The 22,786-nt window shown below is 36.9% G+C and overlaps 1 protein-coding gene and 1 pseudogene across 3 annotated transcripts in view; one reads left to right on the plus strand and one right to left on the minus strand.

Annotated features, from left to right (window-relative positions):
* The first annotated feature begins 1,810 nt into the window (after positions 1 to 1,810).
* MYH15 (myosin heavy chain 15) overlaps positions 1,811 to 22,786 on the plus strand; it is a 138,043-nt gene continuing 117,067 nt past the window's right edge. For all 3 annotated transcript variants that reach the window (XM_036219471.1, XM_036219472.1, XM_036219474.1), the window contains exons 1-3: positions 1,811 to 1,874; positions 18,070 to 18,218; positions 22,216 to 22,322. In XM_036219471.1, the coding sequence (XP_036075364.1) occupies positions 18,131 to 18,218; positions 22,216 to 22,322 (195 nt within the window). In that variant the 5' untranslated portion in view covers positions 1,811 to 1,874; positions 18,070 to 18,130. The remainder of the gene's footprint in view (positions 1,875 to 18,069; positions 18,219 to 22,215; positions 22,323 to 22,786) is intronic.
* On the minus strand, positions 17,666 to 17,779 carry LOC118602015 (annotated as a pseudogene).

The following is a 22,786-nucleotide window of genomic DNA, read 5'->3' on the forward strand; positions in this document are numbered from 1 at the left end:
AAATATAGCTCGTAAATCCTAAATTGGGTCACTGTCTTTTATGGGCAAAATTCCTTACCATATTGTTCGAAACCTGTAGCAGTGACTGAATGCAGGAAGATAAAGACACACAGCCATTATCTCTATTTATATGTGTCTGTGAGCTCAACTTGTTTTCACCAAGAGGACTATTGCAAGAAGTTTAAGATCCAAAGAAATTCATGATACTTTATGTCTGCCTATTAGTATTGCCAAGGTATGGCCATTCTTAATTAGTGAGAAACTAGATAAAATCTACTCATATATGCCGCAATATAATTACAGTCATTTTTTAAATAATAAGCATTGCTATTTATTGAATTCTTCCTCTATTCCAGGTATTGAATAAATATTATTTTAAATTAAGGTCTTATGATATAGGCATAATGTGGATTAAAAAATTAAAGTACAGAAAGAATCCTTGGTTTTGGTTAGATACGAACAGAGTTAGAATTCACACTCAGGCAGCCTGACTTCAGAGCCCACCACTTAATCTCTATGCATTTCTGATGAGCCAAGATAAGATTTTATTTATGGTGACATATTTGTCTGACCCCAGATTGGCCTGGTTAGTGGAGATACTGAGAATTTCTGAGACATAATCAACACAAAATAGAAATCATGGAAATGCATTCCAGATATTACTTGGGGGTGGGATAGGTAATGATTTTTAAAAGAAATAATTAGAAGCTATCTACAATAACATAAATTGTCTCAAAAAACATAGACTCTACAGCTGAGAGTCCTTTTCAAATTCTTTTTGACTGAGATAAGTGCACCAGACCAATCCTGTCCTCACCTCGTTCCTCAGCCATGTATGTGACTAATGTTCATAAAATCAAGATTTAGGGCTTCTGGCATAGATCAGATGGGCTGCAATTTATTACCAGGCATCAGCTAGACCCTTCTACTGAAGAAAACAAATATGAGTTAGTGCAAATAATATGTGTTAATATATCGATATTTAAAAATTGGTTCTAATTTTAAGTAGATATTAGAATATGTTAGAAAAGTGATCCCCAACCTTTTTGGCACCAGGGACTAGTGTTCCTATGAGAATAATGCCTGACGATCTGAGGTGGAGCTGAGTTAGTGATGCTAGCTCTGGGGAGCAGCTGTAAATACAAATAAAGCTTTGCTTGCCCGCCACTGACCTCCTGTTGTGTGGCCCAGTTCCTAACAGGTCATAGACCGGTACCAGTCCATGGACTGGGGGTTGGGGACCTCTGTGTTAGAGGATAGAAAGAGAGAAAGAGAGAGTCTAAAATAAAAATTACTGGGGAACATAAGCATTATAGTTATTATTGTTCTGTTTCAAATAATTGGTAATGGGCCCCAACACAGGGCTGAAAAGTTCTGCTCTAGAGCATGAACTTCTGGAGGGCAGGGACCTGCCTTGTTTACCAGCATTCACCCCACACCTGGCACAAAGTCCAATGCTCAGCTGCCCAGTCTGACCAATCATGGCTGGACATAAGTGAAAAGATCAGAAAGCATTATCCTCACAAGTGAGAGGGTAGAATGAGGAAAAGAGAGCAGAACAGGGAAAAATTTTAGACTTGACAATTTTACCATATTCAGTTTACTGAGGACAAGTAGAAGTTTCACAAAGAAGTCTGCCTCACAGCTGCAAAATCAGGTAGCCCTGATTTGCATGATTTATAATTTTAACAGTCTTGTTGGTGGCATGAATTGATTAATAAAATGCTACCTGGAGAGTTTGTTTGTCAAAGCATCACTGCATAAGAGTCTAGCTTTATTGGCCCATTTTATGCTTTTGGGTTCAGTGTCAGTCATGAAGGAAGAAGTCATTTTGCTGAATGACAGGCCCAGAAGTTTCCAGAAATTGTGGAATTGTAAGTGAGCCTGTCAGATCAGATATTTCTTTTTCTTCCTTTCCTCTTCTTTCTCCATCTCCTCCTTTTTATTACTATTAGACATGATCAAAGAATAAAATCAAAAGACACATGTCTGCCTATCATGTGTCTCTAATTCTAATTTTTGAACTTTAATAACACAGATATTTTATTTCAAAACTAGAGACCTGATTTCCTCAGAAAGTTTGAATTATTTTTAATATACAGCAAGCATTGGTGAAATATATTTTCAAATTTATCTCAAGTTCAAAAGACAGCCAGATAACAAACCCACTTTATAAACCATGCATCTGTTTTGCATCTATCTTTACTTCTTAAAGATAAAATTTATTACATTCTTTTGCAACGTGCAATCTTACTGAAAATAGGCTAGACATGAGAGCATCTAAACAGAAGTTACTCCTTTGAATCTAGCCACTCATTTAAAAACATGCAGCAGCATTAACACTCTAGCTGAAAAAAAATTTTTTTTTCATTAGTGGGTTCTTTCTTTAACCCTTTACCAGTCTCACAAAGGAAGTTTCTAGATGGTTGAGAACATCAGGCATACAGGATGAACAATTGATAAAACTGAGAAATGGATAGAAAAATAAAATCTCTCCTTTATGTGGTTTTGCTAGGTCACTTGTGGTTGGTAGTAATTTTCCAACTAAGGAAGTATTATCTGCTAAAATAACTGTTCAACTGGCTAGATTTAAAAAAATGATAATCAGAGTGGCTGTGTTGGACGAACAAGGTTAAGGATAGGCAACGATCTCTGGAAAACTTTTAGAAGTGAGTCCAGTTATTTATTCATCATTTATTTGTCTATCGAGTAATATAAATTCTTCATAAAAGATATATTTATTTTCCAAAACCATTAGTGTCTCAGCTAATTCTTGTTTTGAAACTTGTAGTGAGATTTTCCTCATCTTCCAGTGTATTGGAACCCCGAAATTTTAGTTGAGCACAAGGCCACCTGAAATAAAGACTGGTGCATATAGTCTCTCTTCACTAGTAGCCCGCAAAATGTAAGCATCCTTTGCAACTAAGTGTAATTAAGTTCTTGTTAGTGTGCTGTTAATGTAACATAAATGAAAATAATCAACAGTTTCTGGAAAAAAGATCTTTAAAGGGCATGGCCCATATTTTTTTCTTCCTCTTCTCAACTGGAAAGGGACAAAATGGATGAATCTCTAACAGAATTTTGAATCATGAATTGGCCTGGGGAATGGAAATCATGCACAGTAGACCATCAAGAAAGAAACCTGATTGCTTATCTATGGCATACATACAAGCTTTGGTTTAACTCCTTCCAGACTTTATGATAGAAATAAACTTCTATCTTATCTGAGTTGTTATTTTGGAGTTTCCTCTTTCTCACTTGTTCATTTACAAAGGGCAGTTTTGTTGTCGTTCCCCTTGGCAACTAATACTGGGACTACCAAGAAATACTGACTAAATATAACCATTTATAATCCTCCAAAGCTAGACAAAAAAAAAAAAAAATCGGTAGTTATAAAAAGAAAAGATAAATATATTTATATCAAAATATAAGACAAATGTTACTATAAATGAATTCAGAAAAAAAATGATATGATAAATTTTAATAATACAGATGACAGCATAAGATTAGATTACACATCCTAAACCAAATTGTTTTTACTAATTTAGTTGTACATTTACCTTGGTATAATAGAGAAATCTAAATATATTTAATGAATTCAACCAGTATATTTTTTGACCAAGAAACTGGAATTTTAAAATATTTGTGTGGAAATGTGCCAAGTGAGTATGAGTAAGTTTATGTATGCCAAAAGACTTGGATATTACCAAGTTATATATCACCAGAAGTTATATGACTGAACATCTGGTTATCTGGTTTTGTGAATGCCAGTATATTAGAACTTTGAGTTATATAAGGTCATTAAAATTATACTGAGTATAATTTGATTTCTTGGATTCAAAATATGCCTTGGTATCTTTCAGTGCTTCAAGGTTGTCATTATGAGCAATTATTTTTATGTATAGTACTTTAGATATAGTAAGGCTGTCTGTGGCATTCTTTGAATGCTGATTTTCTAAAAATATTTCTCATATTAGCTTTTAAAAAATCTCAATTACAAACTTAATAGAAAAAAAATACCCCATAAAAACAGGCAAAATAAGCAAGCAGAATAAACAACTCAGACAAGAAACAGTTCAAATGACTGATAAGCATTTGAAAAGATGCTCAAATTTTTTAATAGGGAAATTAAATTAAAGTTACAATGAGGAATTACTTTATACCTATCAGAATCATAAACTACAAAGAGTGAGAATGTCAATTACTTCCAATAATGCAGGGAAAAGAATACTTTTATCCATGGCTGGTAAAATTGTTGTTCCTGCCTTTTTGGAAAGCAATCTGGCACTATCTATTAAAATTTTAAATCCATTTTTTCTGACTTAACATTTCCACTCCTGCTATACTTTTCCCAAAGAAATAAAACTATGAGTAATGATACATGTACAAGGACGCTAGTTACAGTTTTCATAATGGCAAAAAACAAACAAAAAAAACCCCCCAGAAACTTCAATGAGGGAATTACCAAATAAACTATGGTACATCTACACAGTGGAATATTATACAGCCATTAAAATGATAAATTAGAGTTTTGTCAGTTGGTTTGGCAGGTGTTGAATGATGTAGTATTTAGTGTGAAAAGCAGGACATGGAAACCTATATATATTGATCCCACTTTGCTAAACAACCAATATCAATGTGTGATATATTTTCATGTCTACATAAGCATATAGGCATAGAGAAAATATCAAAGGAATTCTAAATTGTTAACCTCTTCATGTGTGGGGTGGGTGAAAGCAAGGAGGATGATGTGAGTGGAAGGATAAAATGCAAGATCTGATATGAGCTACAGAAGTGGACAAAAGCAAGCCAAAAAAAGTTTTATAAATATTTGACTTATTTTTTTATTATTTTACATTAGTTTCAGGTATACAGTACAATGGTTAGACATTTATATAATTTATGAAGTTATCCACCTATTACTCTGGCACTATACACACCTATTACAACAATATTGGCTATATTCCCTATTCTGTACTCTACGTCCCCATGACTTTTTCGTAACTACTAATTTGTACTTCATTCCTTCACCTTTTTCATCTAGCCTTCCGACCCTCTCACCCCTCTGGCAATCACAAGTTTGTTCTCTGTATCGATAAGTGTTTTCATTTAGTTTGTTTCTTTTGTTCCTTGGATTCTACATATAAGTGAAATCATATGGTATTTGTCTTTCTCTGACTTATTTCACTCAGTGTAATACCCTCTAGGTCCATCCATGTCATTGTAAATGGTGAGATTTCATTTTTTTATGGCCGAGTAATATTCCATTGTATATATATGTACCATAACTCTGTTACCCAATCATCTATTAATGGACATTTAGATTGCTTCCATATCTTGGCTATTGTCAATAGGGCTGCTGCGAATATAGATCTTTACATGTTTGACTTATTTATATGTTAATTAATTACATATGTGCATTTGTATATATACACACACACATATACACACACGCACATATATGTGTCGTATACCCAATTCTGATCCTAGTTTACATGCAGAAATACTAGGTATATTAAGATATTTTTTATTACACGCAAAAAAAAGCATATTTATTATAGGAAAATTAGAAAATCCTCTATTCCATTAGAGATACAAAATAATTTTTAAAGAATCTATAATCCCACCACTCAGAGATAGCCACTTGGGACTATTTTTATGGCACATATTTGTATATATACTGTGGTACCATTTTATAATTCTCATTTAAATACCACAATAACTTCTTTACTAACTCTCATAATTTTTTATCTTATTTTCTAACAAACATGATATCATCACTATATATCCACACATCAGTCCTTTCACAAATGTGCTCATCCTCAAATCACAAGGTTAGACATGGGAAAGGAAGACAGTGGGCACTCTGGAACTGAGAAGATTCAAAAGTTTCTTCTTTGTAAACCTGCAGCAAACCTGTATGGAAGACTTTTTCCTTCCCTCCATCCTCTAATATATTCTAACATCTCTTATGACATCGACTCTTCTATCTAGGTTGGAAGAGAAGAACATAACTTGTTATAAATTGTGCTTAAAAGCAACATCATGTAAATTTTGGGCTCTCAAATGGTTTAGTAAAAACCATTTAGTATGTAGTCAATGTAGTCAATGCTGCAAAACATTTCATCTTCAGCAATTGCTATTGTAAGAGCTGAAATTCAACCTTTGGTTCTGTACATTACCTGATCAACTACTTTTTAAGTAGAATGATTTATGATAACCAATATGTAGCACTTCTTCAAAGGAGTTTCTATATAGGTTACTTTAATTTTATTGTCTAGTCAGTCAATTTATCTACAAGATTTGATCATTTGAATATAGTATCTATTGACAGAGGTTAGCTCTTACCTGCTTTATTTATATAAGACATGGCTTACTTTACATTAAGGGTCATGTTTCGATTCTCATTATCTATTCAACCCAGAGGACAAGTAACCCTGCCTCACACTACAGCAGGTCCTCAAAGTCCTTTCAGTTCAATGTCATTGTGTTATAATGTTGATGAGATGTGGTAGGAATTTAACACTTGTTTATATCAATTAGCCTATGGTAAAAATGATTTTGCTAAAAATAACAGAATCTTATCAATGACGTTAAATGAGAAATCATTGCACTGGGGTTATAATAAAATATCACAGACCAAATTTGAATTTCCAGGGCTGCCACATCTTCTACCCTGTAGATTTGTGAACTAAGCCACATCAGCAATATCCTGATCCTGCTCTTGCTCTTTCTTGGATTTTTTTTTTTTAATAGAGCCTAACACACACCTTCTCCCCACCACATATACCTCCTCTTTTTCCCCCACCACCTGCCCTCAGAGTTTACTGGTATACATCCCTCCTCCTGACCATTCAAAATAGTAAGAAGTTTATTACTTTTAACAACTGGTTCTTATTTATTCCAAATTAGACTCCTCTAAAAACCTAATATGGTTAGTTTCCTCTGCATTTGGACATTTTGAATCCTCAGAGCTCTTTGAAATGCAAATTAAACAGTTTTGTCTTCTTTATCTGGACTGATTCTTTTTAAAAAGTCTAAACGCAACAATACAATCATGCTCAAGCCCTAAGCACATATGAAAAATGGCCCAAAGGTCAAATGGACAGCTTTAATGTTTATTTCCTACAAACTGAAAGCCAGCCAGGGTGATATTTTTCATGCTTCATCTCATATCACCTGGGATTCTGTGAGGTTACTGCTGACTGTCAGTTTATCCATTCTAATTAAATTACATTCCTATAAGAAGCAACAAGAATCATCTCCATTAGGCTGCCATATTGGCTCATGTTAACATAACTGGTTAGTTATAATTATGCAGTACTTGCTTCAGCATCCATTACTAGCCCATTTCTCCCCGCAATACTGCTGTAATAGGCTTCAGTATAGGTGTCTTTCTATTCTCTTCTCTTCCCTGCCCCCCCCCCCCAAATGGGAAATGGTGAATTAATTGGTTTGGAGGAAGAGTTATGCAGGACTGGCCCATCACTACTGAAAACTGATTGCATGAGATGTTTCCTGCAACCAAAAGAGTTCCACTTTTTTTATATCACTTCTCAAGTTACTTTAAACATAGTTCAGAGAGTCCTTTGCTTCAGGGAGACACTTTCAGGTTTTGCAAAAGGATTTCAAGTCCTGGAAAAGTGATTCAAAGCCAAGGGCTTTGACTGGATGTTTTGCCTTTTATCTTAATTGGTTAGCTGTTTTCTTCACCTAGACTGCAGCAAAAGAAAATTCCCCGGTTATTGGAAGAAGCAAGTAGCGATAAATTTCCTTGGATAGAAAGGACACCTTTTAAAGTAATACTTTTAAGGGGAAGAAATTAAAGAATGTTATCAGAATTATGAGCTAATATTGTATATCATAAAGGTTACAGGAATTGATTTTGAACCCTAACATTCTAGGCTCAAATCTCATCTCCAAAAATTTCTACTTTATTATCTCTGTTTCCTCTTTTGTAAAATGGGAATAATAAAAGTTCTGTCTTCTAAGGTTGTCGTGAGGCTTAAGGAACTCACATATGCAAAGTGCTTAGAACAGTGCTTGGAACATAGTAAACCCTTAATTTTATTTTCCTTCTGAATATGCCTATAATGACCTAAATAAATTGTAAACAATTATTATTAACTGTTTTCTTGGCAATGTGGAAAGTGTTGAGACCCTTAACTTATTCAAAATCACTGGGAGAGATAGCTCTAGAGCTCAAGACTCTAAAATTGACGCCAATAAAGGGGGTGTTGCTGCTTTTCTTATTAATATTGTCTGATCCTATTATGCAGCAAGCATTTAGAGAATGAGTTAAATTAGTCTGTGGATTTGGATTAAAGAAATGAAATAGTTTTCTGGCATCTCACACCCTTGCCTCAGAGACATTTTGGGTGCCAATTCCAGATCCATGGGTTCAAAAACAATGGCAAAATTGACTGAGGTTGTCACCATTGACCTTGACTAAAGGATATAAAAACTTGATGCAGCACTGGTCTGCTCATTTTCTTTGCTGTTTCCAAGGCAGGTTTTTATCTCTACCTTTTCCACCAAGATATTGAATGACAGGTATGAAAGACGATTTGCTATTTTTACTAATTTTTTTCGAATGAGGGTTATCTATTATATGAAATGAAATATTTTAAGAAAAAACAAACGAACAATGTATTTGTAGAACAGAATCATTCTGAGGTAAGAATTTTAACTTTTATCTTATAATCTCTTGGAGAATGTACGTTCACAATTGCATTTAATCTACTGAAAATGATTTGTTGATAAGTCTTGTCTCCTATTAGGCATAAAACTTGAGAGTAGAAGCCATATATTAATTATTTCGGTATCCCAAGTATTTTGCCAGTTCTTGGCACTTATTTGTTATTCAAAAAGTGCAACCGGTTTTGTTGAAATTAATTACACTTGAATATATAATTCTCCATTTTCATTTTAGATAGGTATATATTCAAATATCATGTGAAGATGTTGATTATAATTGTTTGTAGTTAAAATTCATGTAATTATCCTGGGTTAATGTCATATCATCTAGAAAAATACAAAAACAATGAGAATAAAATAAAAAATACCTTGGCTTTATATTATGCATCACCTTTTAGAATCACGAAATATATCTAATTCATATCATTTGTGTTGAATAATATCCCCGCTATTCTAAACTAGATGTTAAGCTATTATGCAGATCATAGGTCACTGACACTAAGGCATATTTTACTATATTGTGACAATGTTCTATTCCATGTAGTATTCACTCTCTGTGCTGTTAACTTGTCTTTTATAGGAGAGTGTTATTTTCCTTTAACTCTAAAGCGCAAAGATACAATCTTAGTTTTCTTTAGTTTTTGTTCATAGATCTATCATGAATTTTTCTTTTTCTATACTCTGCTTAAAACTGTCAATATTTCAATCCTGGCTCCACCATCATTGGTGAACTTGGGCCAATCATTTATTTTGCTGGTCCTTTTTATATCCACTTCTAAATTAAGGAGGATGGAGGTAACTGATATTAAAGAACTTTTAATTCTTAAACCTCATGGATTAAATATCTTAGGATAATACAATTCAGATTTCTTAACAAATACTTTTTATTCAAAAATAAACTATTTAAATTTTTCCCTGCAAGTTCAGTTTTCTTGGTATAATCAACCAGTTGATTTTTGTCCTCATATACTCCTTTTGAAGCACAGACCTAGATTTTCATTTCTCGTCCAACTTAGAGAATGAGATGGTGATCTCACATTATCTGTGAGGACATGTTACATCTTGGTTAGAATCTTTTCTAATGAAGAACATGATCCCTCTTAAGCTAGAGCTCAGCCAGGAGACAATATAGCATCCTTTTTAGGAGCATGAACTCAGAAGGCAAACTAATTGGGCCTATTTGTTGGTTCATTCCCTACTCTGTACAAAGGACTGGATTCCACTTTGAATGTTGTAGACTTATTCCCTGTCCTAAGTTCACTTATCTTAATTAGGAAGATTTACAATTAATAATAATAATAATAATAATAATATAGAATAAAGATTATTATGATATAATTAATAAATGGCTCTAAGAATGCATGTAAGAGAGACACAACCTAGAGAACACCGTCTTGTAAAAATATTGCTGAATAGCGACACAAGGAATGATTAGGAATTAGCCGGAGTAGGGACAGGGCTAAATGTTCCAGGCGGAGGTTGCATGATATGTGAATACCCAGAGGTCAGAGAGTGCTCTTGGCCTCTACTAGTAGTACACCAGCCAGGTCATGCCTGGGGATGAGAGAGTAAGGGGTGAGGACATCATGCAGACCAGAGGGCAAAGAGCTGTACAGGCCCTGTTAACGTGTTGGACTTTGTCTTAAGTAAAGTGTGGAAAGGTTTTAAATAGTTAATATGACTATGTTCCCATATATGTAGCTTCATGCTGGATTGGCTACAGTCAAGAAATCAATTAAGAGGGTAAAACAATAAACCAAGAGAGACATGGTGATGTCATTGACCAGGGTGCTGTTGGGGGAATGGAGAGATGTGGATGGTTCCAAGAGAGATTTAGATAAAGAGTCAGCAGAGCCTGGCACATAATTGGTTGTGAAGGTGAAGGGAGAAATAGGAATCAAGGATAACTGGATTCCAAAGCAGAGACACCACTTTCAGCCGCACCAAGTCTCAGTCAGTGGCTTGATATAATGTGGGTTATTATATATGTCCCTCAAAGAGCGGCTGCAACTTTAAAAGAGTTATTATGTATAAAACACTTAACCCAATGCCTGGTGTACAATAAACCCTCACAACTGGTAACTATTATTCTTATAAAATACTGTTGGTACTGACTCTACAGGTATCATTTCAGTGACACTTGAGATTCCTTCTTTGGAGTTGCAAACGGTTATTTAAAAAATACAATTATAGACAAGCAGATCTATGTCATCTTGTGGGTGGCTCTATCCCAGCATTTCTCATCTCAATTGTAAGAGCTGATATACATCCCTGTAGCCCAAGCCCTACTAGAGCAGGTACTTCTGGAGGTTTTGTTGCTTTTTTAACCTACAGAGCCTAATAGAGCATACTCAAAAGTGAACACATTACAGAATTTATTCGGAAGTTTTCCTCTGGGTAAATGGCAAGTAGCTGAGTGCAGAAAACTTGAGGTTTGATCAGAGACTGGAAGATAGGAAGAAAAAGGAGATAGTCTTGGACAGGATAGGAGGGCAACCAGAAACTGGAAGAGAGGGACCAATGGAAGGAGGGAGCTGAAGAGAAATGTCACTGATATCTACTATGTTAAATTGGGGTGGGCCTTCGATTAGTTAATGAACATGGCGGTTGGAGGGAGTGGGAGGGGGTGGAAACAGGACAGCATCCCAGAACCAGGAAGTAGATTAGAGTGAAAAGTAAGTATTGTTAGAATTTGCCTTTAGGAGATCATTAGAGGAACAGTTTCTGTGGAATGATAGGAGGAAAGGTCAAATCAAAAAGGGCTGAGGAGAGAGCCAGAGGTGGGAGAGCAGAATGCAGGACTTGGACTGGATTGCCTCTGGACCTGGAATTGTCATCATAATCACCCTTTGCAATGAGTGTTTCAAATAATCAATAGCTTGCTCAGCACTCTTAATTTGCAATTCAATTCAATCCAATTCGACGTTTTAACATTTCCCTTTTAAGGAGATAAACCTATTTAATGGCCTTGCTTTTATAGAAAGCTAAAGTGCATATAAATAAATAAAATGCACATTTGTAGCTGTTTAAGGAGTAATAGATTTATGCATAAAGACTAAACTATTAGGAATTTTCTACTAAGTAAACCTGACTGAGTTGAGGCATATAACAGATTATCCCAGCAGCATGAATATTAGGAGACATCAGCATCATTTGTCTACCCAGTAGTGCCCCTAATTAAGAGCATCTTGAGGCATTTCCCAGATTCATGGTGTTCACTGGGCCTTGTAACAAGATGTATCTCACTTACAGCCGTGAGACACATATTCCAGCATGTTGGGAATCATTTAAGTGCTTGATAATTCTCTCCTTCCTCTGTTGACATTTAGATAAATCCATTCTCATTTTCAGGAACTTTGTCTCCAATTTTAGTAATGGAAGAGGCTTTGTCAAGAGATTCTTAGTGTTTGTTTACTCAGAGGAATATTAATATTTCCTCTTATTACTTGCATCATGGTTTCCCAGCAGTGGAAGCCTTTGAAAATAAACATGCATAATAACCTAACTTGATGAAGAACTCAAGTGAATCTAATCAATTATGATGAAGCCAACTTGAAAAACTGTTGGGGTTGCTAACATGAAAATAATTTAACACTTTTAACAATTTACTTAATAGGCCTTGTTGAGTTTCTGCTTACAGTTAAGACACTAGAATGCCAAGGTGGTATGAATTTCAAAGGAGGCAGTGTCTGCATCCCCTCCCTCCAGAAATTTATTGTCTGGCCCTGATTGAAAAAGATAAAATCGACTAGTGATGGATTCACTGTGACCTGCAGCAGTGAGAGGTCTAGAATCACTGTCATTTCCCAGGGTAGACACTGCCTAGTAAATAATAGTCTAACCTCCTCCTACCCAGCTACAGTTGTCACTTTGCAAATTTCACTCCCTACTTCCCAAAGCTATTGTCCTTTAGCATGGTTTTGCACATCTCAGATTCACTAAGCAATTTAGAAATCAAAGCTACCCTCCTGCATATTTAACACAGCATTTAGACTGAACAAATGTTTGTTGAATGGTAATAAGAGTAGTTAACACTGATTGAAATTTTACTATGCACCAGACATGGTGCTGACTTTTATTTACATACAATCTTCCCATCATGCTAGAAAAAAAAATAAGAACCTGTATTAAGTCAAAGATTGGGGCACAATGTTTCCATTAAGGATATTTTTTTTTATGGCAAAAACAGAAACTCACTCAGGATAATTTAAAGTTGAAGGGAAAATGGAAATTTATTGGAGGGTTATTGAAAGATCTTAAAGAAACCAAGGGCAGGAGTTGAATCTAGGCAGGTCTCAAGAGGTGTTCTAACCAGGAACACTTTTTGAAATATAAGCAAGCAATCTTTCTTTCTCTTTCCCTAATGCTATTTCTCCTCATTCTTGTGACTCCTTCTTGATTAATGCTTCTACTTCTTGCCCTACATTGTACCACTTGACCACACCATAATGCCAAACTCAATCAATCACTCCATTTAAACAAAAAGTCCAGACTGAGAATAGTACCTAAGTCCCAAATCTATTTCTGAGAAAGACATTCTGATTGTCCCTGATTGGATCAGGTACTTGCACCTGGTGTAATCAGCTGGGCCAGGGCATCATTGTCACCTTACAGACATGACAGCTTGTGATTCATGCCTGCGGGTGACGGCAGGTACTTTTCATAGAAGTGTGTGGGCTTAGTGGGCACTCCAAACCATCTGCTAAAAATAGATGAGAATTTGATAATTAAAGCATCAATAGAACTTGGTGATTAATTGAACGTGGGTGAGAAAGAGAAGGAGAAATTAGAGGTGACTCCCAGGTTTCTATGTTGGTAGATGACAAGCAGAAGATGATGAGGGAGGGAAGGCGTCTGTGAAAGAATCGTGCAAGAAAAAGGCCTCTCGTGTCAAGAAAAACATCACCAACCCTAAGGTTTTAGCTGAGTGGTGAGCTGCAGTCAGCTGCACCAAGCTCACCTGTGCCCTGGCTTCCACAGTTCCCCCTGGGCTGCCTCATCCTGACCTCTGCCACATGACCAGCACCAATCTTCCCCAGGGTGCAGAAATTTTTCTCTACAAACTTGCCTAAAGTGTAATCATATTCCAAGACAGAAGGAACTTCCTCCCACCCTCAACCCCCTCATATCCAATTCGGTCCCAAGCTATTGCTCTAAAAGGGCACATAGTGTGTTTATCCTGCCCATCATTGTACTCTTCGAACCTAGGAATTACAGATAGACAATAAATATATACTTAATAAGAGTATAAATGGACATTTTCAAAAGCTTTTTACAAAATATTTGGGGAAAGGCCAACCACAAAAATACAATCAACATAAAAATAACATTTTCAAACTAGAGATTTTATTCTTAAAATAATTCAATGCTCTAGACTTAAAAGTAGGTATCTGGCTTGTCCCAACCTGCCTGGGACTTTCTTGGTTTTAGTACCAGAAGTCCCAAACCTTGGAAAAGGCTTCAGTCCCCAGCCACCTGGAATGCTTGGTTCCCAGGCTCATGTTACTGCTCACATGACAGGTGTTAATTTATTTCCTGTCAAGGACAGCTAGATTTGGACCAACATAATCTTTTCCAGGCCAAGGTGAAAAACTCACATCTCAACTCTCCCTTCCAGATAAGGCCTTCCCATTCCTTGCCTTTACCTTGTCAACTTGATAACGAAGATACATTTATTTCTGGAAATTGCATCATGTCAATGCAAATGGAAGAGTAGTGATTTACATATTTATTCACTCAGTCCCTGAAAAAGCATATGCTAGAGCAGAACATGGGGATTTATTTGGCTGTGCTACAAACTGAATGCCAAAACACATAAGGATCTGAGGCCTCTCTCTGAGTTCAACTTTCTGATAGTAATGTTGTCTACGTACCCTGTGAATAATGAATACCAGTAACCTGGACTTCGAAGTTATCAAAAAGGTCTGTCTTCATCACCAATTTATAAATTGTTGTTCCAACTCATTAATTTTCTTATGAGTGGGGTGTCCATCTGTTCCTATTTGCTTGGGGGCATTATCAGATTATATCTGTTGCCCTGGTTTAATTTTAATAGCACCCCCTTTCACTCTCAAATGCATCCCGGTATGAAAGAAATATGTTCAGGTTTGGATAATAAATAATAAGGTCTCCACACTTATGAGTATAGCTATGTGACTCCTGGAGCCCAATCGTCTCAGTAGAACTGACAAATCAAGCTCCTGAATGTTCAAAGGAAACTCCAGGTCCAGAAGCAAGGTATTCACAGCAGCATGCAGACAACCCTTATTTCTTCCTCTCCTCTCCCAACATTCTGGCCCAGCTGCCTTCTCTCTTCTGCCTCTTCGATATATTTACTAGCAGATGAAAGTTTACAACAGATCTCGGAATCCTTTGACAAAAAAACGTGCCAAAATACCAATCTCAAATTTAATTTCTTCTCAATATATAGATTCATTTATCCCTCTAAAAGATAATCCTGTTTATTTTGCTGGCAAGGTTAATTTGTTTACTTCTTTTGGGAATTTGGGCGCTTTCATTTTCTTCTTTAAGGTGTTGATACAACTGTGTTGTGACAAGTGTGTTATTCTAAAAAGTTCTAAAGCCATGTGTGCAACTTGAAACTAAAGGGACCCAGAGGATAGTAGGGGCATTGGGTTAGTGGATGCAGGAGGAGGCCACGGAGGAAAGAAGATTCTGATCCTTCCTTTGCTCAGGTGGGTCCTTCTCTTGGCCTCAGCTACCTACTGCAGGCAGTTGCCAGGTCCTCTGTTCTCCTGGCATGTGCTGTTTTCTCCTGTCTAGGGCTGCCTTCTACACATACTGTTTCCTATATACCTTTCAATATGCTAAGTGGTCCAGACTAGCAAAGAGAGTTACACAGCTGTGTGCCCTATGGTTTGATGTGAACTTTTATCCTTGAATGTTATAATAAGAACTACTTTTAAAAATCTGTTAATTATGAAAGTACATGTGCATGCCAAAAATTTAAACAGATCGAAATAGTATGAAGTGAACTTCGTACCATTCTCCCATCCATATCCTGTTCCTGCTTCCTAGATATCCATTTCTTAGGGATTCTTCCAGGAAATTTGTATACACATATGCACACACACGTACAGACACACATACACATTTATTAATATCTTCTATATCCAAAATCTACTTCCTGAGCCCTTCTGCCTACTGAGTGAAAGCCACCAGGAAGCCACATATAGTGAGAGGGGGAAGATACAGTTCAGTTCTCCCACAAATACAGACTCACAACTTGTCTCCCTGACTACGGCTTCTCCCTGTTCCAATCCACCCTGAATTTGCTGCCAGAGCCATTTTCCCAAAATACTGCTTTCCTCGGGTCTCTGCTCAGAGTCTACAATGCTTTTTGCAGCCTTTTTCTAAATGTCCCTGCCTACTTTCAGAGTTTTCCTTTGTGTTGCTCCATTCTATCTATTCAAGTGCTTTATTATTATTGTTATTATTATTATTATTTTATTATTATTACTCTTCCTGAATCAGAATACTCACTGGCAGAAAGTTCCGTTTCATCTTTTTCTCCTGGGAAATGCTACCCTCAGTGCCATGTCTGGGCTTTTGCTCCTGTGCTTCTCTCAAGTACCTTTTCTCCTCTCTGCCTCAGGAAATGTCTCTGTAGATTATAACTAGTCCTTGCATTGCATAGGTGAGGAAACTGAACCTACAAGTCACATGCCTATTTCCTAGAAGAGATAAAATGAACTCTTAGACTGGACCGCTAGTCTTTGCTTTAACCCACGCTCTTAGATCCCAGAGGTGGTGTCACTGGACACATCCGAGTGACCGTGAAGAAAAGAGTAGATTCAATGAAAAGGAATACATTATTTTATTAGGTGTGTTAATTGTCACCCATGTGTGAAACAGATAGTTCATTCTGGAGGGGGTAGACCACGGCTCAGTCGTCGAGTGGGGCACCAGAGATAAGCAAACTTGGCAAGTCTTCTTCTACCTTCTCATCTGTAAATGGGGCTAATAACACTGTAGTGCAAACTTGAGCAAAGAGGGAAAAGCCTTAGATTTTTTTTTTTTTTTTTTTTTTTTGTCGGAGAGGATGACCTCTCATTTGGGATCATGATGGTACACATGACGTTTCTTTTCCCCCGTGTTACCAAATGTAAAGTGTACAGATTAAAGATAAAATAAGTAAAGTTTTGGTATCAAATAAACACTCAATGAATTTAGCCCTGATGATTTGCTCAACAAGCAGTCCCTCCAAGCATAGAAACATGCCATTTGAGCCTACGAATTCCTTTACTCACACCCGCTCACTCCTTTTATCACACAACCTGCTTCCTGCCTGTGGCATGTGCTTCCTTCCCCACTGCTGTCCTTGGCCAGCCTCCTAAGTGTCTGTCTGCCAGTGGTTTTGTACACCATCTGCTTCCAGACACTCATCTCTGCCAGGATACTCACCTTTTCATTCTTTTACTCTCTAACGTCAAACATCTGTCTAAATAACTTTCTTCCCTCTGTTACCATCACCTGACTATGATGTTCCATCTACCTCATTGCATCTAGATACTTGTAAGCCCTTCCTCCACTGCTAGCAAGGGACCCAGTGCTCACAACTCGACATTACTCTATCGGGCCCATTCTCCCACCTGCCAAGGTCAGAGTACTGTGGTTCACAATTACATTATGACTTTTATGTTTCTAGAAACTTTTATCTTGTTGGGCCCCATCTTTCACAAAAATATGAAAAATCAGATTTTACAACTGTGCTTGTATAAAGACTAATTAATAAGATGCAGGCTTGATTCATTATTATATATATATTCATATGTTTCTTCTAATTTAACTCTTTCTTTCTTTCTTTCTTTCTTTCTTTCTTTCTTTCTTTCTTTCTTTCTTTCTTTCTTTCTTTCTTTTTTGGTGAGGCAATCCTTGGTTGACCTCACAGATTGCAAAGACCTTGTCAGTTTACAACCCCTTATTTTTTAATTTTTTTTATTTTTTATGTCCACAGCACCTGGTTTTCCTAGGTGGTCTCCCATCCAAGTACTGACCAGGCCTGACCTTGCTTAGCTTCCGAGATCAGACAGGATCAGGCTTGTTCAGGGTAGCTGTAGACTTCTTCTGATTTTAAAAGACATTAAGATTAAAATATTTTCTTGGGCTCCTAAGAATATCATGGGCCCTAGGCACTATGCCTTCTGTGCCTACTGGATAAGTTGGCCCTGCTAGAGTCAGATGTTCTGGAGTCCAATTTTGTCATAAACTTGAGACATGGCAGAGAAAGAGGAGGAAGAAAAGTAGTTAAAAAGAAGACTTAACATTTTTTTAGTTCATCTATAGTGAATGGTTTCTTTATAATGCCTGTTGCCTCATTTCTCCTTTTCCTCCCTGACCTATCTTCTGCAGAGTGAATCCTTTCAGCTCACTTTTAGGCCTAAGTGTTTTTGGGTGGATTGCTTTAAGAAGGATGGATCTGTCAGAGCTTGGAGAGGCTGCAACCTTCCTCAGAACAATTGAAGTGGAGCTCCTTCCACCACAGGCTACGGCCTTGGATGGTAAGACTTGTGGTGGCTGCTAAGGCCACTTTATTTTACTGATTCCAGGTGGCAACTGAGATATTTGATTGATTGAGAGGAGTCGTCAGGTCTGGAGTCTAACTTATTTGCTTGGGATGTAATCTGCCTCTATGAATTTCTGACTGAGCAATGGAGGGACTCAGAGTGTCCAGGGGAGGAATGGAGCCTTGCTGAGAGTATGGGGGCGAGGTGGGGGAGGACCTGGGAGGCAGCCCAAGCCCATGTTCTCCTTGCTTGGTGCCAAGACAAATTTACTCTTCCAGGAAGTGATATTGTGATACAGACACCCCCAGTAGTGGCCCCAGATAAAGGTTTTCTCAGAAGCCTTTTAGTTTCAGTGAATGCCATAGCAGAGAGAGGAGCCTGAGACTTAGACTGTAGGTGGGGTGTGTACACTGTAAATGAGGAATAAGGAAAAGACTCTGGAAGACAGGAGAAATAGAAGTCATTTCTGACCTTCTTCAGAATTTACTAATGTTGGAACTTTTGCCCTCTGGCTGTCTTCTAGGTCAGCAGGGTCACTCAGCCAACACTAACAAAAGATAATTGGGAGACTTGCTCTCCCTGATTAATAATTTCTTGGTAGTTACAAGGAAAAACAAAGGTTAATGAGGATTTAGCCTTGAGATAAAGGCTGAGTGCTACATGAAAATCTCTAAATAAATCATATATTTTCCCCTCTCTCTTTACATGTCTGGGCTACACGGCCATCTTCCAAATTTCAGTTAATTGGAGCTTTGGAGTCAGATTCACAGTGTGATCTAGCACCAAGCCTCCTCTATACCTTAATTCTAAAATTATTCAACAGTGCAACATAAATACAGACTGAGTGTTGTTCTAGTACTCAGAATCAGTCAACATTAGGCTTTAATATGACCAATTAGAATTCAAGCCAGTTATGTAGGACATTATATTTCCATCATAAACCGGCTCTGGATCAGTTCCCAGTTTCAAGTCATTGGGTTTCATTACTGTGATTGGATTTTAGAGTAGCTAATTATAATCCATCAAATCAAATACAATAATAGAACTATCCCTGAGGTCAGAACCGGTCACGCAAACGCTTATCGCAGGAGGTTTAGATAACAAAGGACAAGACCGGATTGGTGCCAGTGAGAAAGTAAAAATCGGGCCAAAGCATTAGAGATAATTGGATGATACATTTAGTAGACTCAGCGCTGTAAGTAATTACTTAAAATATAATGATCACATAATTTATTATTATTATTTTATTTTTATTTTTTATTTTTCAGCCAAATAATTCTTCCTCATAGTCATGCACTGACAGCAGTAAGAGACTCACCTACAGTTTTTCATCCTCCTGGGCTAGTGGACAATAGAGTATTTTTTTTGTCCTTAAGCTAACCAAAAGCAGTGTGATAATAGTATTTGACATGTAGTCTTGGGTTCAAATTCCCTGTCCTTGATCCTCTCTCTAGCTGTGAAATTAGAGCAAATCACTTCTCCTTACTGTGCCTTGGTTTCCTCATTCTGCCAAATGGGATACTAATCCTTGCTCTGCCTACTTTCTTCCAGGAGGACCAAATGAGACAATAAATGTAAAGAACAAATGCAATGCATTATTATAATACAATTAATTTAATTGCTGGATATCAGAAAGGAAGTATGTTAGAGATAAAGACATCATTCCAAAGCTAAATCAAGGTGATTTTTATATTAGGACAGGTAAATAATCTACTTAAAATAACTACAAAACTAAATGAATATTACTCCAATTTTGAGCAATATTATAGAAAAAAGACTTGAAAGAAATGCTTCAGATAGTTAAAAGTGTTATCTCTGAGTTACAGCACTGGTGATTAAAAAAAAAATTCTTTATACATTCCTCTACTTTTTAAGTTTTCTCCAATAAACATGTTACCTTTATATTGGAAAAAATATTTAATCACCTAAATATACGAAATCGTATGGGCAAACCTCCTGAATTTACAGATGAAAAAACAAAGGCCCAAAGATACGAAGCCATTTTTTATATCTTGTTACTAGCAAAGCCACAAATAAAATCCAGGTAACATGACTCTGATCCATTGCTGTCTACACATCTGTCTCTGCAATTACTCATGAATACAAAGAATTAAAAGTTGATTGAGTTCATTTACTTCATCTTCAAAAACATCCTCATCAGAGACTGGGCCTTAGATGGGGAAGAGTTTCCCAAAATTCTTCTCTCCCACTGTTTCCAGGGGTGATGAAAGAAATTGCTAATCATGAGGCAAGTGTTAAACCCAGTCCTTGAGAGAACATTTGGAGGAAAAAAGGCTGAGCATGTAAGAGGAAGTATGTTGTAATAGAAGGGCTCTGATTTAAGGAGGTAGATAATCTAATTCCTAGAGTCAGTATTCTAATGACTGTCACTAATTAGCTGTGTGTCTATGGATATCTCTCTTAATCTCTTTTCTCAGGTTCTTTTTCTAAAAAAAAAAAGGGGGGGAGGGGGATAGGGAGATCTGTGCCAGGTGATATCCATGACGTTTTTTCAAGTGATAAACATTTGGTTTTAAAAGCAGTGTATTTGCCTTAAATACACAAAATGTGGGTGAAATGGGTGCTTTTCATAAGCAAGCCTATTTTCATAGACATAACACAAAGCAAAATCCAGTTCTGCAAAATGAGACCAAAAGAATAAATACAATGCAAACTCAGTATTTAGAATGCAAAAGACAAGTAGAAGCAAACGCAAAATCAGTCAGATAAGAATACAGAAATCCTTTTGCCTAGCAGTTTTAGTGGCAAATTGGTTGTAATCAGGGAAATGGGGAAGGGAGCCAGTGTAAATGGTGATGTCAAGATGGTGAGCAACAAAATTCTTTGCAGAGACAAGCATGGTGGAAGAAGGCGGGTGAACGTGCCCCAAATTCACCTCCTTCTTACACACTCTGTCCCCAAGTTCATCTCCCAACCTCTGGAGAGAGCATCTGGTGGGCTCCCTGTCTGGCAGCAATGAGGCCTCTCGTGTTTTTGTGATTCACGTATTAGGGTGGTGGTGACAAAGTTGGCGTTACCATCAGTGGTTGCAGCAGGGTTTCTCTGAACCCATGTGCATCTCCTAGCCATGGGTTCATATTTTTCCTCTCCCCACCAAATGCTCTCCTCTCCCCTTCCTGCTATCTACTTGAGGAGCTATGACAAGGGACTTTTGTGAACTTTTTGTAAGGCTCACTTTCCTTTAAATGTATGTTTCTTATTCATCTTCCCTGGCTATTTGCCTTAGGTGGGAGAGAACTTGAGAAGGTTCTTAGAAGGAGAGGCCAGAGAAGCTGCCTTAGGTGTTTGTAAGAGTTCTGGCTCATTTAATCAGAAACCTCTTATTGATTGTGAAGAGCTACTTTGCTTAGAGATGGGTCAGGACATGAGGAGTCTGAAGAGAGAAAAATAATATATGGGAAAAAAATAACACGAATCAGTTATGTTTCATGACAAAGGTAACCTATATTCTTTCTCCTTAATCCTCCTCCCTACAATTCTACCATATAATTCTCTTAGCAGGCTTTCATCCCAAAATTATAAATAAGGTCTAAAGAAACCCTGAAGAACAGACACGACCACTAACCTAAATTTTCATTTAGTTATATAACCAGACCTTTCTGAGTGAAGTTTTTGGAGAAGATCTGGGAAGGGTCAGAGTACCAAGGCACACATCCAAGATCTGGAGTTGTGCGTAGGAGGTAAATGTTGGGGTTGGGAGGAGTGGTTAAGGTTTTGACAGGTAACTTTCTTGTAGCAAAATGGCCTATGATGTTCCCAACTTCTGTTTGCTGAAATATTTCTTGTTCCTACAGAGTCATTGTGTGAGTGTATCTTCAGGATGACCCTTTATGATTTTATCTAATTTTGAAATTACCTATATCGGTGATTCCAAGTCAACAAGCAGAATTAGCAGAACGAGGATAATATCTATAAGTATGAAAGTGTCTGACATATATTGCATACAAGTACACATTTTTTTTCTTTATAGAGAAGAAGAAATGCTGGGTTCCTGATGACAAGAACACTTATGTTGAGGCCACGTTTAAAGGAAGTGGTGATGATGGCAAAATAATTGTTGAGACAATAGATGGAAAGGTAAAGAAATCTTTATGTCACCTCAGGAATGACTAGGTTTTCAATTTAATCAAATAATTAAATGTCTTTTCACTAATAGTTTAATTAAAAACCTGGAGTAAGAAAAGCCTCTGATATACTTCGAAAAACTTATTCATGCTTAAGAAGCTCCTCCACTTCCTATCAAAGATTTAATGGCAAACATTGAGTAAGTCATAGTAAACTAATTGCCAGTGGTAGATAATTGAATCTAGAACTCATGATGCCTTCCACTTCTTTCATCAAAGTTTCAAGTTTTTTTTTTTTTTTTTAAAGATGCCTCCTGGAGTGAATAATGACCTAAGGAGCTATGAAGCAAACTGTGTTCTAGGATTAAGAAAGAGACAGATCATTCGAATAAGAATAGCACAGTGTCAGAGAAGCCAAGAGATGGGGGAATGGTCTATCAGTAACACCAAATGCTACAGAAAGAGACTAAGGGCTTG

Source organism: Rousettus aegyptiacus, unplaced genomic scaffold (genome assembly GCF_014176215.1).
Source record: "Rousettus aegyptiacus isolate mRouAeg1 unplaced genomic scaffold, mRouAeg1.p scaffold_m13_p_4, whole genome shotgun sequence".
NCBI classification, from domain to species: Eukaryota; Metazoa; Chordata; class Mammalia; order Chiroptera; family Pteropodidae; genus Rousettus; species Rousettus aegyptiacus.